The following is a 15000-nucleotide window of genomic DNA, read 5'->3' as shown; positions in this document are numbered from 1 at the left end:
TCAAACTGTTCAAAACAATCTATTCAACACGATAAATATAAATAAATGGTATTACGTAGCACAATTGTTTCCTAATCGCTAAATAGATTAAGTAAATTTTTTTGCGACAAATAATGTTATTTGCAATCAAGTTACAAAAGAGAGGACTAATTTACAACAGTAAATTTAGTTCTTAAATCGTTCTAGAGAGGCAACAATTAATGTGTGACCTTTTCACTCCCTAATCGCTTTTAAGTACCTAATACAAAATTAAAGAATGAGCTCGATTCTGAAACAATATTCTGTAAACCTATATGTTAATCTAATATTTTAATTCAATAATTTCGAGAAATTACTGTTTAATAAATCTCGTGGGCATAAACGTTTTTAAGATTTGGAGAAGAGGATTCAACCCTGTTCAACCCATTTCAGTTTTATCCAGTGTTCAATGAGCTTTTTTAGGGGCTAGACCCCCCCTAAAAATAATTTTAATACACTAATGCTCGCAGGGACTAAAAGGACTTTCTTGACTAAAAAGTCTAAATTGAGTTATCTATCTAAATCTGAAGAATTGAACCATTTTTTCATGGTCCTTCTTCATATAACAATTCAGACAAATTTCTAAATAAATATTTCCTCGTTTAGAAATAAAGATAAACTTGAAAAAAAAATATCAAACATGTCTCTGTGATTTCTGAACGTAGTTATTGCTGTGGCATTAGTATTATCCAGATAAATTAAGAAGACCTAAGAAGAACCTTTGACATTTCATCTATACTCTACTGTTGTACAGATTTTATATACAATTTTAGCTTCCTATCAATTTAGTTTATAATATGAAATACTTTTTCAACAGTTTGGCTTATAGCAAATGGCATCGCATGAAAATGACATTTTGTGCTGTGAATGGATTAAAGAAATTATTTTTATCTAATAGTAAAAGTGTTTTTGATATTAATTTATTTTAATAATGAGGAAAATACTGAAGGACATTTAAACAAATCATCAATTACAGGATATGACTGTCAACAAGAATCAAAACAAAACGTATCAGGTGTTCCGTGCCTCATAGTGTGATAACATTCAATTTTCAATTTTTACTGAAATAAAAATACTCGACGAAATGACGGAAAATAAACCTGTAATCATGGCGCCTACAAATGGCCTGCTAAATAAATCTAAGGAGCTTCAAAAGGAAATTCTTATGGAGAAACTCAGATCGAAAACATCACAGTTTAAAAATTTATCAGAAACTTCTAAGGCCGTTCGGATGGCTTTATTGGTATGGATATCTATATTTTTTGTAATTTTTTTTAACAACATTATCTAAAATACTGTATTTTGTAGGACAAAAGATGGGCTGTTGACAGTGCAGACCGCATGACACTACAAAAATGCCTGGACAGCTTACAACACTGCATTAAAGTTAGTTCTCTTCAAAGCCTAATAGAAAGGCTTGAATGCTTATCAAGACAACTTGGGTTTGTACTTTCAATTGTCTATACTTATATGTATAAATAGTTTTATTTTATGATACCAAATACATTAAATTTATACATATGATACAGTTATCCCCAAGATTTATATTTTTCTTCCTATCGTCTTTTTTTTTTTTAATTCTGTCTTATCCTATTACTATTACAAACATGAAAATGTTTGAGAATGGATGAAAGCATGTTATTCTTTCATGCAAAAATTACTGAACCGATTTAAATGAAATTTAATACATAAAAAACTTATATTGTAACTTACCATGTAGAATACTTTATATATTGATTTATGCAGACAAAGCCATGCAACTAGTAAAATATAATCAAAATTTTATTTTATTTCAGTTTAAAATTTGTAGTGGGCACATCGGGAGTAAATATCTTTATATCATCAGACATGTTCTATTTAGAAATACTAGTGGAATTCTCTGGTGCAGTAAAGGATGTTAAAATTCATCATGAAGGAAGGGTAATTTTTTTTATATAGAAAACCTTATTTCTTATTTTAATATTATTTATTCCATCAATTCCAATATTCATATTTCTAAACTGTAACTTCATTGACCTTTTAATCATATTGATACAACAAAAAAGTAATATTTTTTTGAGAGACACTCCTTCAATCTAACAGATTATATAACAGTGGGATATTTTACAATTCCACAATACAAACTGCTAATAGTAACTGCTGATTTTCTTGTTGGTTCTTCTCAGCAGATAACAACAAATGAATCCAACAGTAGAATTATAAAAATTATCATTTAAAAGAGTTATAAACAAGTGTGAATAAAGATTATTTTAATTTTTAACTGTCAAATAATACTACAGTGACACTGTACCTGCCTAGTACCTAAATACAGGGTTGTACTGAATTAGGCACCACTCCACTTATAATTCTAAGAGACATATATGTTCATACACTTCCTAGATATGATAAAATGGGATAAATAGTCATGATATTATATTATACATGTTTATAATATATGTAAAGACATATAAACACTACCAATTTAAAAAAAATACAAATTTGGAATCATTGTTTTAGATTGAACAGCAAAGTTGTGAAGAACTAGTTTCATGTATAACAAGAGGTGATTTTGCTGATTTCACTGCACAATTAGAGGGACTCATTGCAGTCTACCAGTTAAATGCTGAGAAAAAAGTAAGTAGATACACTAATGTGTTCACTTCACAGGCATGACCATATCTACACAAACAGTGAATTATATGACCATATCTATTCTCTGAGGATAATGTTCTTTATTCACTAATTACTAGCTACCAACCAGCTGTTAGTGTGGTCTTGGTATAGAATAGACCACCACTTCCTCTCCCATGGGTATAATAAAAGGCAGCTAAAGAAATTTAATGGTCGAATGATGGGCAACAGCATCCCTTTTTAAACAGCTTAACTGTGGTTGCCAACCCGCCTGTCAAATGTGGCGACTACTAGCAAAACCCCCTTATAAAGGAACCCTATATTTAGCAGTTTGCAGTTAATGGCTGATATGATGATGAACCAGCTATAAAGCCCATTGAAAAGATTAATTTTATGATTCAAATGTATTTTGATTTTTGTACATTGATTTGAAAAACGGAATAGCAACATTTTGACTGATAAAATCATTATTTTAATCAATTAAATAGTAAGTTAACTTTACTTAGTATTAAACATTGTATAGTAAAAGAAAGATTTGGCCTCATTTTCTTCATGAGTACACTATGGCAGGCCACTAGTTATTTTTGTTATAAATTTTAAATTGCAACTATCAATAGTGATTTGAAATATCCAAGTTAATAAGAATTAATCTGTTATGTGAAAATTTGAATAAATTAATCTTTACTCAGTCATTTACATATCCTAAATTTAAACATAGGATGCTTGCATTAATTTGTAATTTTTATAGAAAACCACAAACATAGATTCCAACCAATTATTAAAAATGTCCATAAAATATATTTAATAAAGTCTACAAATATATTCATTATAACGAATACTCACTTTGTGAACTTTATTTTAAATGAAATAGATCTACAATTCTAAATATTTATTTACTTTTCTAATTAATACTAGATAATTTAAATCATTTCAGGTTAAATGTAAAGCATTTAGTGCACTACAAAGTCTAGAAGAAGATCTTTGTACACTACGTCAACTACAGAGCTTCATAAAGGATCCTTGGGCCCAAGTTCACAAGAGCCCAATTGGTTTTTTGCAGAAACGGAGAGGAGGTAAGATTAAATTTCTTCCCTAATCTTGTCAACAGGAGGAGATGGGATTGTTAATAATATGGATTACCAGTCCCATTGCTAGTGATATACCCTGTCAGTTCCACCTCCTCATGGTCCCACCTGGAAACCATTGTACTGAATTCCGGGTGTATTCATCACAATGAACTAACTGACCTGCCTTTTAATTCTCATCTATCGTCCCTTTTTGGTGTCCCGCCTACATATACCGTTACCGGGAGGCGGAGGCGCAGTTACAAGTAATAATAGTCCACATTACTAACAATCCCTTCTCCCCCCCCCCCCTCAACCTTTTGTATATTACTGATATTTATCCATGTCATGTAAGAGTTGTTAAATTGTATGTGTCATTGCTTCTACTGATAGGAGGTCGACCTACTCATATTTTTGTTTGTACAAGGTTATTGCTTATGAAACTTTTTCCACTTTAATATGATAATGGATTGCATTTTATTTTTTATCACAAAGTAAATTATTAAATGAGTACAAATTTGTGGCAACCCTATTTGAATGCGAAGAAGTGGGGTGCATTTAGGCAGCAACCTTGAATTTGCAAAGAAAAGGACATATGTGTCACGTCTTTCCAGATTCAACTTACCACATAAGACAATTGGTATACTAGAATATATCCAACCTTGCAAAAAAAACATATCCAAGAAACTGAGATAAATTTTTATTTTATTACCTATAGGTCACGCCATGCGGCTCACATACTTCGTCTCACCATATGAACTGCTGGATCGAGACAAAGGACTGCAACCATTGACAACTGAGCTTTTAACATTAGGCAAACCTGCGGCGGCCAGTGGCCTAGCGTCACTGGTCGCGCCTTCGCATACACCAATCGGTCATTCTGCTACTGTTTTATTAGAAGGTTCGACTGCAAATAAATTGCAACTGTCGCCTATCATATCAGGAGGACAAAGAACTGGAAAAGGGTATGTATGGACTGTGTATACATATTTATTTATTTACTCTCCATTGCACCACTTAAAAAATGATACAAATATATATATTACACATATAAAATATGTGGAATATTTTTTTCTTTAAAATTTGATGCTGTAAAAGCACATTCTAGTAAGTTCCATGTGTCCATAAAATATTTAGCAGTATGAGTATAATGTATCCTAATTAATAAAAAAAATATATAAAAACAAAATAATATTACTACCTATTAATGATCAATAAAAAAATAATGCTGACAGACGTAGATACTACAGACTAGTCAGAATATTTTAGCTATGTTTTTGCTTATGTCTATTGGCTGAAGCATTTTTCATCAAAAGGGTTTTGTCCATTTTACGGCATGTTGTCAAAAAATGTATTATCTGAGCTCACCATAAATTAACATAAATCTAAAACTACATCAATAAGGTTCATTATACTTATTGTAACTATAGTATCTTGATCATTTATATCAGTATAATTTATGGTTCAAAACCAACTGCGGTTTATAAATAATAGAAAACATTTTAATAAAAAAAATACATTATAAAAACCTACTATGTATGTTTTAATGATAATCTTCCATATTAGTACAATCAGCAAAAGTAATTGAATAACTCTTAATGTCATACTGAAACACAACTAGCCTAGTTGATGTAATTAATGAAATTATTTCGCCCAATAAGCGCTATCTCTGATAACTCGTCTTTGTTATTTCCAATAGTATTAAAAAAAGTTTAACTCACATGTGCTAACTTTTTTATACATTTATGCAGCAATGGTCCAGTGTATGCACAATTGGTGCCCCAGAATAGTGCAATGCTGCCAGCCTGCTTCACGCTCAAGCTATCGCAACCTATGCCACTGTGCTCCGGTCTCGCCAAGCTCATACACGCCACAACAGAAGTATTTATTTATAATGATTTTTTTTTATTTTAATCCTGCCCATTTGGAAATTTTTTAATCACTTAGTAATTATTTGAATTTTAATTTTCTTTCGCCAAGTAAGTCGCCAAGAGTTTAATCTGTACTAATATTAAGAGGTAAAAATTTTATTAATATTTGTTTGTAATGGATAAACACAAAAACTACTCAATCGAGTTTAAAAACTCTTTCACAAAGCTGTAAATTATTTTTTGATAAATCTATTTCCCCGTGTGAGGTCAGGCCGTATTGTTAGTTTAAATTTTTTATGTTTAGTATTTCAGACAAAATGTATCTATTTTAGGTGGAAGTAGCTGGTGACTGGGCTAACGCGAAACCTATGCTTGGACTCGTAGCTCAAGAAGCTTACAACAAACTTAATCCAGGAAAAAATATCGAATTGAATCTTAGCAAAGGACTCTTCGTCGTAAGTACCTACTAATATAGCAATATATTTTATAGATTGATATTGTTTGATTCCATTTATAAAAGGGTTACACATAAAATGCTACCTAAAATACATAAAATACTAATGTAATAAATTTTTTAACTGGTCGTTGTCTGTATATGAAAGATATTTAAGAAAAAATTATACTATTAACTGTCCCTTGGTCACAAAATTAATATGACAGGGGAATAAACTCTTATATTGTTATTATGTCAGCTATTAACTGTCCCTTGCTGTGAATGGGCCTCCCTCAAAAGAAAGGGGGAGGAGTGTTGTCAATAGTTGCCACGCTTGGCATGCGAGTTGGCAACCGTAGTTAGGTTTCGGTGATGTTTTAAGAGGGAGTGTCCCTCTTAAACACTCACCAAAATTGCCCATCCCTCGGCCATTAAATTCCCTTAGTCGCCTCTTACGACATCACCACCCTAATTATATAATTGAATAAACTCTTTCGATTATAAAAACAATTGTGAAAAACGATTCAAAATAAGCGACGAAATTCCGTATTACAAAAAAAAAAAAAGAAAAATTGAATATTTGGGAATTTGCGTAAAAATAAAATTACACCATTGCATACGTTTTTCTCTTATGGTTGTCTTGGCCGTGTTTTTTTTTACATAAAGAGAAGATAATGAGTTCACGCGGGGAAAATTACAGAAAACATTTAAAACATCTCAAATTTATAAGAGGAAGACTTCATAGAAAAGTTGTCTGTATAGATACCATCTCACCCGTTTCTGTTGTATAACCGATGTTATGTTTTGATGAATGGGTTATGACAGTGAAATTACAAGATACGAAGGTATAATACCATAGTCCTCAGGAATGGCAACGCATAAAGGCACCACTGTGCATTCTATAATGTCCATGGTGCTGTTCACATTTACATAGACGATAGTTTACTACTGTTCTACCCGTTGGTACTTTCCATTAGGTGGGCCATCAGCTTATAATCACCATTCTAAATAACATAAAAGTGGCGTCTGATAACGTTCCGAACTACGTTAATTTTTTTTTCTTTTCTGGGTGAAAATTGCATAATAACCCCGCCTGCGCTATCGGTATGCACTGGCGGGTTACCAGTAAGAGGTAGATGAGGATGACAAGGCAGGCACTTAACCCATTATGACGAATTCAACAATAAATTAGTCACGATAGTTTCCAGGGGGAATCGCGTGGAGGTCGACCTGATATATTGATAGCAATGGGGATATATTGACTAACCTTCCCATTTCTAATAATACCTTCTCCCACGTTAAATATTAAAAACAGCCAATGTTTGTGGTCAGAACCTGCCGGAGCAGACGCAGTGCTACTTCGTGATGGAACGACGCGGGCTGGAGGGCTGCGTGGTGGGCAGCGTGCCGTTCACGCACCCATCGCACGTGGCGCCGCTGCTTGCCTGCCTCCGCCAGCAGGCACTCTTTAACGCACTCATCGCCAGCTGCGTCCGCACGCAGTCCAAACACGGTGAGAGTGAACACATCTCTTCTGTTTTCAACTCTTACGCAAAAGCAGGACTAAATGCAGGCAGCATTAGTCTGTAGGTTTGAAAGAGGTTGGTAGCTTACAAAAAAACAACCGCAAGTCCACTGGACGGAGAAACCAGACGGAGCGGGAGCTCTCTCGAGTCTAAAAAAATATAACCCGTTCTTTTGCATCATCATTTATTTCAGTATTACTAAATGTCAAATTGAATTTGTTTGTTATCTCTATACTTGTAAATCAATCCAGTAGACCATACATTTAAAAATCATGTATTTTAATCACCCTATCACTAAATATTCTTATGAAGCTGATTGTATTTACTAAGGGCTATTTACATACAGTTTCACCTATATAAAGATACTCTGTGCTTATGTGACGAGCACGCAAGTGAACATTATACAACTTAGCAAACACATTGACGGGCCACAAAATAAAAAAAAAATTTAATCGTCACCAATACAAAACCTTAACATAATATTTTTATATTTGTGAACTGAAACTTACTTTATCCTAAACTTTAACTGGCAACCTGCCCAGGCTTTGTATGGGTTTTTTTACAGAACATATTAAATAGTCTATGTTACTCCTAGGGAATGTAGTTTTGGTAAATATGGTTAAATAGTTTTTGAATTAAATCATAACCCTTCGTTACGTTTACTCGTTTTCTCGTTATACATAATATTAATTTACATTAATACACTGCCAAAACTTTCGTCCTTTTTTTAGTTTATCGTGAACAGACAAACTGACAGACGCAGCGGATGACTTTATTTTATAATATGGTAGTGATGTGTTTTTACATCACATTGTTATAAATTATTGATAAAGTGCTATTTATACAACACCATAGACATGATAGAATACACTCTGACACTAATGCGCTACCATTTCTGTGCTAACACTACATTAGGCCTACATCAAATTGCATTTAATTTGGTACTCTCTGTCACGCTATGCATAATAATAGTCATTAAGTCAACGTAACGCCGCAGAACGCTAGCACCTCTGCTCGGTCTTCGGATTCATCTACATTCGTAGAAAGATCAACAGCGTCACATTGCATGTTTTCCTATATAATGTACCACAATGGACAGACAATAAATACGGTACTACCTTAAGTGTTATTTCAACAGTGGATATAGAGAACGCGGTAATATTCGAGGTGAGCGCGCTGTCGTGGCAGCACATCTCGGTGGCGCTGGAGCACCCGCTGGACGAGAGCCTGGCCACGCTGGAGCTGGACCTGGCCGAGCCCGCGGCGCCGCGCGCCCGCCTGCACGCGCTGCACTCGCCGCACGCGGCGCAGCGCGACCAGCTCGACGACTACATCAGCCGCGTGCTGCAGAAGAGCCACTCTATACCCGTCACGTTGCGGTTGGTACTCTTACATCTTGCTACCTCCCTAGTAATCGCCTACTGATAACAAGAGTTTTTAAACCGCCTTCGTTCTACTTGCAGGCCTCTAACATAGCTTACTATATTACGACTCAAGTAAAATAAATAATAGTAGAATTTATGACAACTACGAATCCAAACAATAAATATTCTACTTTCCAAAATAATAATGCAAATCATATCTATGTTAGTGCTTGCAGTGCAGTAAGAAAATTGTATATTAATAGGTTTAATAATTATTAATTTAATACTGCACATACTAGCTTAATGTGTCGCCCCACCATAACATTTTATTGTTAAAAGTTGCTTAAGTACATATTATATTTTAACAGAATAACTACCGCTGAAACTTACATGTAATTTGGTCACTTTACTTACAGTACACATATAATAGTAACATTATAAGTTTACACTCCATAACAATTTTTTGTGTAGGTAAAGACTGTTAACAAAAATGTAATAGCATACAAGCGTCTAATTAGCCTTACAATTATTGAGTATACTATTCTTCAGATCCCTGGTCAAAATATGGGAGCGGGAGGCGGCAACGAAACAAATGAACGGCAGCTATTCCGCGCTGGAGTCGAATTTTAGCTGCGGCCTGGGGGGCATGGAGGGGGGGGACGTAAAGCCCCCCAGCAACATGCACGGCCGCGCGCTCTACCCCTCCTCCGGACATGCTCACCAGCCGCACCAGCACCATCAGCACCACCAGAATCACCAGCAGCACCCCACAAGTATATGCCTCCTATTACACTATCAGTAACAACCAATATACAATACTTGTATATACAATACTTATTCATATTATAACTAATATTCAAAGTTAAATAAATAAACAACAAGTTAAATAAACAGTAAAACTATTGATTATTTGGTTTCACTACTTTTTTTATATTTATTGGGTGATAATGGTATGGTAACCCCGCCTGCGCTATCGGTATACACTGGCAAGGCACCAGTGAGATATGATAAGTGAGGATGAAAGCAGCTCAGTTAGCTCATATTGACAAATTCAACTAGAATTAACCACGATGGTTTCCAAGGGGAACCACGTGGAGGTCGACCTGACAGGGTATATTGCTAATAATGGGGTTATTTGACCCCATTACTAACAATCTCTCTTCTCCCTAGTTTCACTAATTTAAACAAGCATCAGTACAACCTTCCATAGTCCACTAAACCTCCAAAAGTAAACCTCCAAACATGGACTGCTACAAAGAATGACCCTGGGTTATTTACATATATGTACACTTTGCTGACCGGTGACGAGTAAACTCGTCATTTCACTAGCGTGTAGGTACGTCCTTCTACCACGACGGGCAAGACCGTTTGAATTACAAAGCGTTCATGACCAAAAATTTATTTTTTTATTTGGGTTTTTATCACAATTTTAGTTTAACTCCAAAATTTTCAACCATCACGGAATTCCCGGTCAGCAAAGTGTTAACTCCCTACAAAACCTTTATAACCCTCGCTCTTTTTTTATAGTAAATGCTGCCCCATTATGTGTTAGTCTGTCCTGAATCTCTATTCAGATTCATTCAGAGAACCTTCTCGATCAATTGTCTTCTACATTTTTCCTTTCGTTGTTTGGTAAAACACATACAATAACAAATGTCAATAAAACCTTTACATCCACAGGTTCCTATCTCTCGGAACAGCAACATCACTTGTCTATGATGTGTCAAGACTCCACTAACAATGAAACTAAGCCCCAAACGTCGGAGGACCGTAAATCGAAGAAACGAAAATCCGACACAGATATCTGGTCGTCGACTCAGAAGAAAGGTAAACCAGGCCTCAGTGAAATGGCTGATTCAGAAAGTGAAAGTGACAATTCAGATGCGTATGTGAATGAAGATGAAAATACTATGAATAGTAACTCGACAAATGACGACATAGAAGGGCGGGAATCTTCCGTATCTCAAAACGAGTTCACATCAGATCTAGAATTATCTGCTATGGATACCACCGACGCACTCGGTGGGCAAGACAATAGAACATCCTCTGACGTGGACAATTCTAATGATGGAGATGTAGAGGACATGATCAGGTTTGTATAATCTTGGTGACATTATTTTTAAATTATTATCAATAACCATGGTGTTTCATTCGTGTTTGTATCTCCAAGCAACTGTATTTGCTTAGCTGTTTCTAAATAAAAGATAAAATATGGCAATAAAATTACTGAGTATGAAAATACTATACACTATTTTTCAAAAATAACATCAATATGGACTAAGTCGTTCCTATCTACAACAAGCACTTACCATCTTTGAACATATTGATCCTGTTTGTCAAAGCAAATTGTATAAAAAATTTTACTACCCTGGAATATCACATTATCTATAAATATATAATATTAGATAATTAAATATAATTCAATTTGTTGCAGGAATTCTTTTCAGAAGTCTGATCACAAACGGCAAAAACTCAAAAGTAAAGATTCTGAAAGTCGGAGTAATAGAAGTACATCATCGCTTCTTTTAGATCTTACTGAAGGTAAATCCTACATGCCGTCCTCTGTTAGCATTACTCCAATAGGATCCAATTCATCAAACTCCAGCAACTCAGGATCTAACATATCGTCTATGCTCTGTTTGGACCGACGTCCAGGTATAGAGATAATACCCATCACGTCTGCAGCACCAGCGGCATTACCCAGCTCGATAACGATTACACCTATTACTTCATCGCAACTAAAATCACTCGACGACCGTAACAGGTCCGAGAAGAAATCCAGCAGATCTGGAGAAGAACGAAGTAAAGAAAAGAAAAAGAAGCGACGCCGCGACGACTCCATGGGACCACCGGAAAAAGTACCACCCAAACAAGATCCCTTGACCAAACCTGTTTCGGTCAGCATTAAACCTACAGATGGTTCTCCCATGAGGCCCACCTCCCCAAACTCACTGTTGAGAAAATTTAGTCCTAGCCCAACTCATGGTAGGTCTGTGTCCATCACTAAATCGCCTAGTCCTAGCACAGTTAAGGGCATGGGTAAACCATCAGGGACATCTAGTCACCAAAGTAGTCCGAGGCATTCGCCCGTTCAGAACAGTCCTAAACATTTGCCCGGATATTCTAGCCCAAAAAACCATAGCGTATCCTCACCTAAACATAGTTCATCAGGTTCAGGAAAACCTAGTATGTCTACTCTAAAATCTGCGACAAGCGGCTCTCCTTCTGGTAAATCTGGAACTACTGGATACGATTTAACGAAAAAGATGTCGAAAGACACATATGGAAGTAGTTCATTGACTTCAAGAGATAAAGAAAAGAAACATTCCAGTTTATCTTTTTCCAGCTCAGGTAGAAGTAGTCCTAAATTAAAAAACCCTATGAAGCTAAAACAACTAGAAATAACTCCTATATCCTGTGATAGTCCGATCACAGAACCGTTAATATCCCCGCCTAATGTTGAAGTAAATAAATCGAATGCTCCCAGTCAGGCTCGTAATCGCAAAGGCTCTCTCAGTGCTGTGATAGACAAGTTAAAATCTGCTCAACATTGCGGTACCGATACCGCTGAATTGGCAGGTGCCAAATCTAGCTCATCAAATAGTGCTAATAAATTTTCTGATTCAAAAAACAGCTCACCTGGTAATACTAAAGTGTCTGAAAGTAAAAACCAAGAGTACATGGTCAAACCTAGTCTAGATGGTATGAAAATAACAATAAATAAAACTAGAACAAAAGAGTCCTCAAACAGTAGTTCAAAACTAAACTACAGTAGTTCAAGTTCTAGTAAATCTTCCCCTCAACTTACCCCACCGAGCCAAGGTTCTCCTAAAACACATACGGGCCTCAAACCGGGTGTAATAAGCGGGCCGGCCTCTAAAAAAACACAAGTACTACAATCTTCGAAATCTAGTAGTACAGCAACGAGCTCAACACCGCCTAAAGCGAATTTGAGCCCTTCAGAATCAGGCAACAACAGTAACGTACCTAAAGTGCCTTATTCTAAAACTTCTACTAATACTGGGATTAATCTATCTAAGTCTTCATCTAAATCAAGTTCTGGTTCACCTAAAAGCAGTAATACTGATCAATTGGCAAAAATTATCAAAGACAGGGAACGTGAAAAAGCTAGAACTAAACTAATGAGTAATTCAGAAAAGTCAATATTTTCATCAAAATCTGAAAGGCACTCAAGTCCCAGTAGCTCAAGAGATGAAGTAGACTCAGATAGATTTAAGACCTCAAAAGATGCAAATTTCCTGGTAGAAGGTCTAATGAAACCTCTAGATACTAGCAAATTTCAAATTCCAAAATTAAAAAACCAAAGCACTCCTGATAAAAACAGCCCTGTGTCGCAATATGACAGTCGATCTATGGTAAATGATTTTTCTAGGGCTATGGACCAAAATAAATATCCATTTTCGCATTTTGATAATCCAAATGCTAGAGGCTCAGATATGCAAAAATCTACGTATACTTTAAACGTGCCGAAACCTTTACTAAATATGGGCGGCATAAGTCCTAAAACTACCACACCCAACAAAGGGGACCAATCAGATAGGCCATTAGAATTTACCAAAGCGATGGCAGATAGTCTATCTAAAGGAGAAAGTCCTCAGCGTAGTAAAGACGATCCGAAAGATTTTTCTGGATCATACCCAATAATGCCTTTAGACTTTAAAACTGATATGGTAAAGGGGTTTCCTGCTCCAAAAGGCAGTTCGGAAGATAGAAAGGGAGCTGATTCTTGTATGAAGCCCCCAGCTAGTGGGGCGGTCGCCCGAAGCGGTGCCACCACACCGCAAGAAGCGGCCGAGATGCTTCTCGACTTTTCTTCTTCCTCGGGCAGCAAAGTATCGGGAATGGTAGCGGTGCGATCGGTTTATCCCGCTTCACCAGCACTCGCTATGCAATTAGCAAAGAGCCCTGCAGCTTCCCCTTTAGTAGTTCCATCGCCGCACTCAAATTCACCATGCATTACTGATGATGAACTCATGGATGAAGCACTTGTCGGCCCCGGCAAATGAGTGAGAATCGCCACACACGCAAATTTACTATACATATAGAGTGCAATTAAAGTGGTAACTGCTGTTAGTAACTAGTTTAACTATCAAGTCAATCTAAATCATTGAATATCTAATATGCTTATTCTTCCACAATGACCTTGAATTGCTTCTATTTTCGTGAACAAGTATTGATCAAACTGAATATCCATTACAATTTGATACCTACTGTAACAAAAGCCATAGGAAGTGTTGTATAAGAATCAATTCCGGCCGTAACGCTACTCCAGTACAGTCGTTACCATGAGTCGCACTCTATACAAGTACCAGCGAGTGAGCCTTATATAACTTGATAATTATTTTTAATGAGATAAGTACATTTAACTGCGTGTGTTATTTATAATGTTTTATTTATTTAAGAAATGTAAGATGTCTTTTACTTGGTAGATATTATTTAAATTATGTCTTACATGATTTTATGGCCACAAGTGAATCGAAACTATTTTGTGATTTCGTACACATCTATTTCGCAGTAACCTTACATTAATTAAATTATTGTGTCATACGTTCAATACGGGAAAAATTAAACGACTACTTAAAGTCGATTCTGCCATTTCTCAAAGCTTATCTTTAAAAATAAAATTCCAATTTAATATCACAGCAAAATCTTTCTTGTAAGTATCAATATGAACTAATTTTCTAATAGATTAAAGTCGAAATATTATTATAATTTATAATATTTAATAAAGCAGTCACTTCGCAAAAAAAAAAAAAAAACATTTAAAATATAAAGATAAAAGAAGGATTAGAGAAGTGGTACCTCAGAATCGATCCTATTAAGTGCGTAATGAAATTGTACTACTATAACAACTGCCATGGATGTAATACAATATAGTGTACAATGTTTTTGTCCTGTAATATTAATTTAGTTATAGTGAACAAATTGATATTTCAATCATTGTAAATATAATTCGGATTAGTAATATATAATTTTGAAATAATTAAAATTGGTAAGGGATTTGCTTATAGTTGCAATTTTTGTAATAAATGTGTTAAAACAAAATTGTTTACAATAATAATTTATTCCTTATTTAATATACACAAATTGTTA

The 15000-nt window shown here is 35.2% G+C and overlaps 1 protein-coding gene across 1 annotated transcript; it reads left to right on the top strand.

The window, feature by feature from the left end:
• The first annotated feature begins 829 nt into the window (after window positions 1-829).
• On the top strand, window positions 830-14952 carry LOC113520748 (mediator of RNA polymerase II transcription subunit 1). Its single transcript, XM_052891689.1, has 13 exons — window positions 830-1261; window positions 1327-1460; window positions 1815-1938; window positions 2515-2631; window positions 3563-3701; window positions 4411-4657; window positions 5444-5573; window positions 5896-6018; window positions 7329-7509; window positions 8661-8901; window positions 9436-9659; window positions 10567-10978; window positions 11321-14952. Exons 1-13 carry the CDS (start codon window positions 1103-1105, stop codon window positions 13911-13913), a joined length of 4824 nt encoding a protein of 1607 aa, XP_052747649.1. The 5' UTR covers window positions 830-1102; the 3' UTR covers window positions 13914-14952.
• Window positions 14953-15000: the final 48 nt, after the last annotated feature.

This window comes from Galleria mellonella, unplaced genomic scaffold (assembly GCF_026898425.1).
Source record: "Galleria mellonella isolate WM207_F2 unplaced genomic scaffold, CSIRO_AGI_GalMel_v1 utg1432, whole genome shotgun sequence".
Taxonomy (NCBI): domain Eukaryota; kingdom Metazoa; phylum Arthropoda; class Insecta; order Lepidoptera; family Pyralidae; genus Galleria; species Galleria mellonella.
This window is presented reverse-complemented; position numbering and strand designations above follow the sequence as displayed.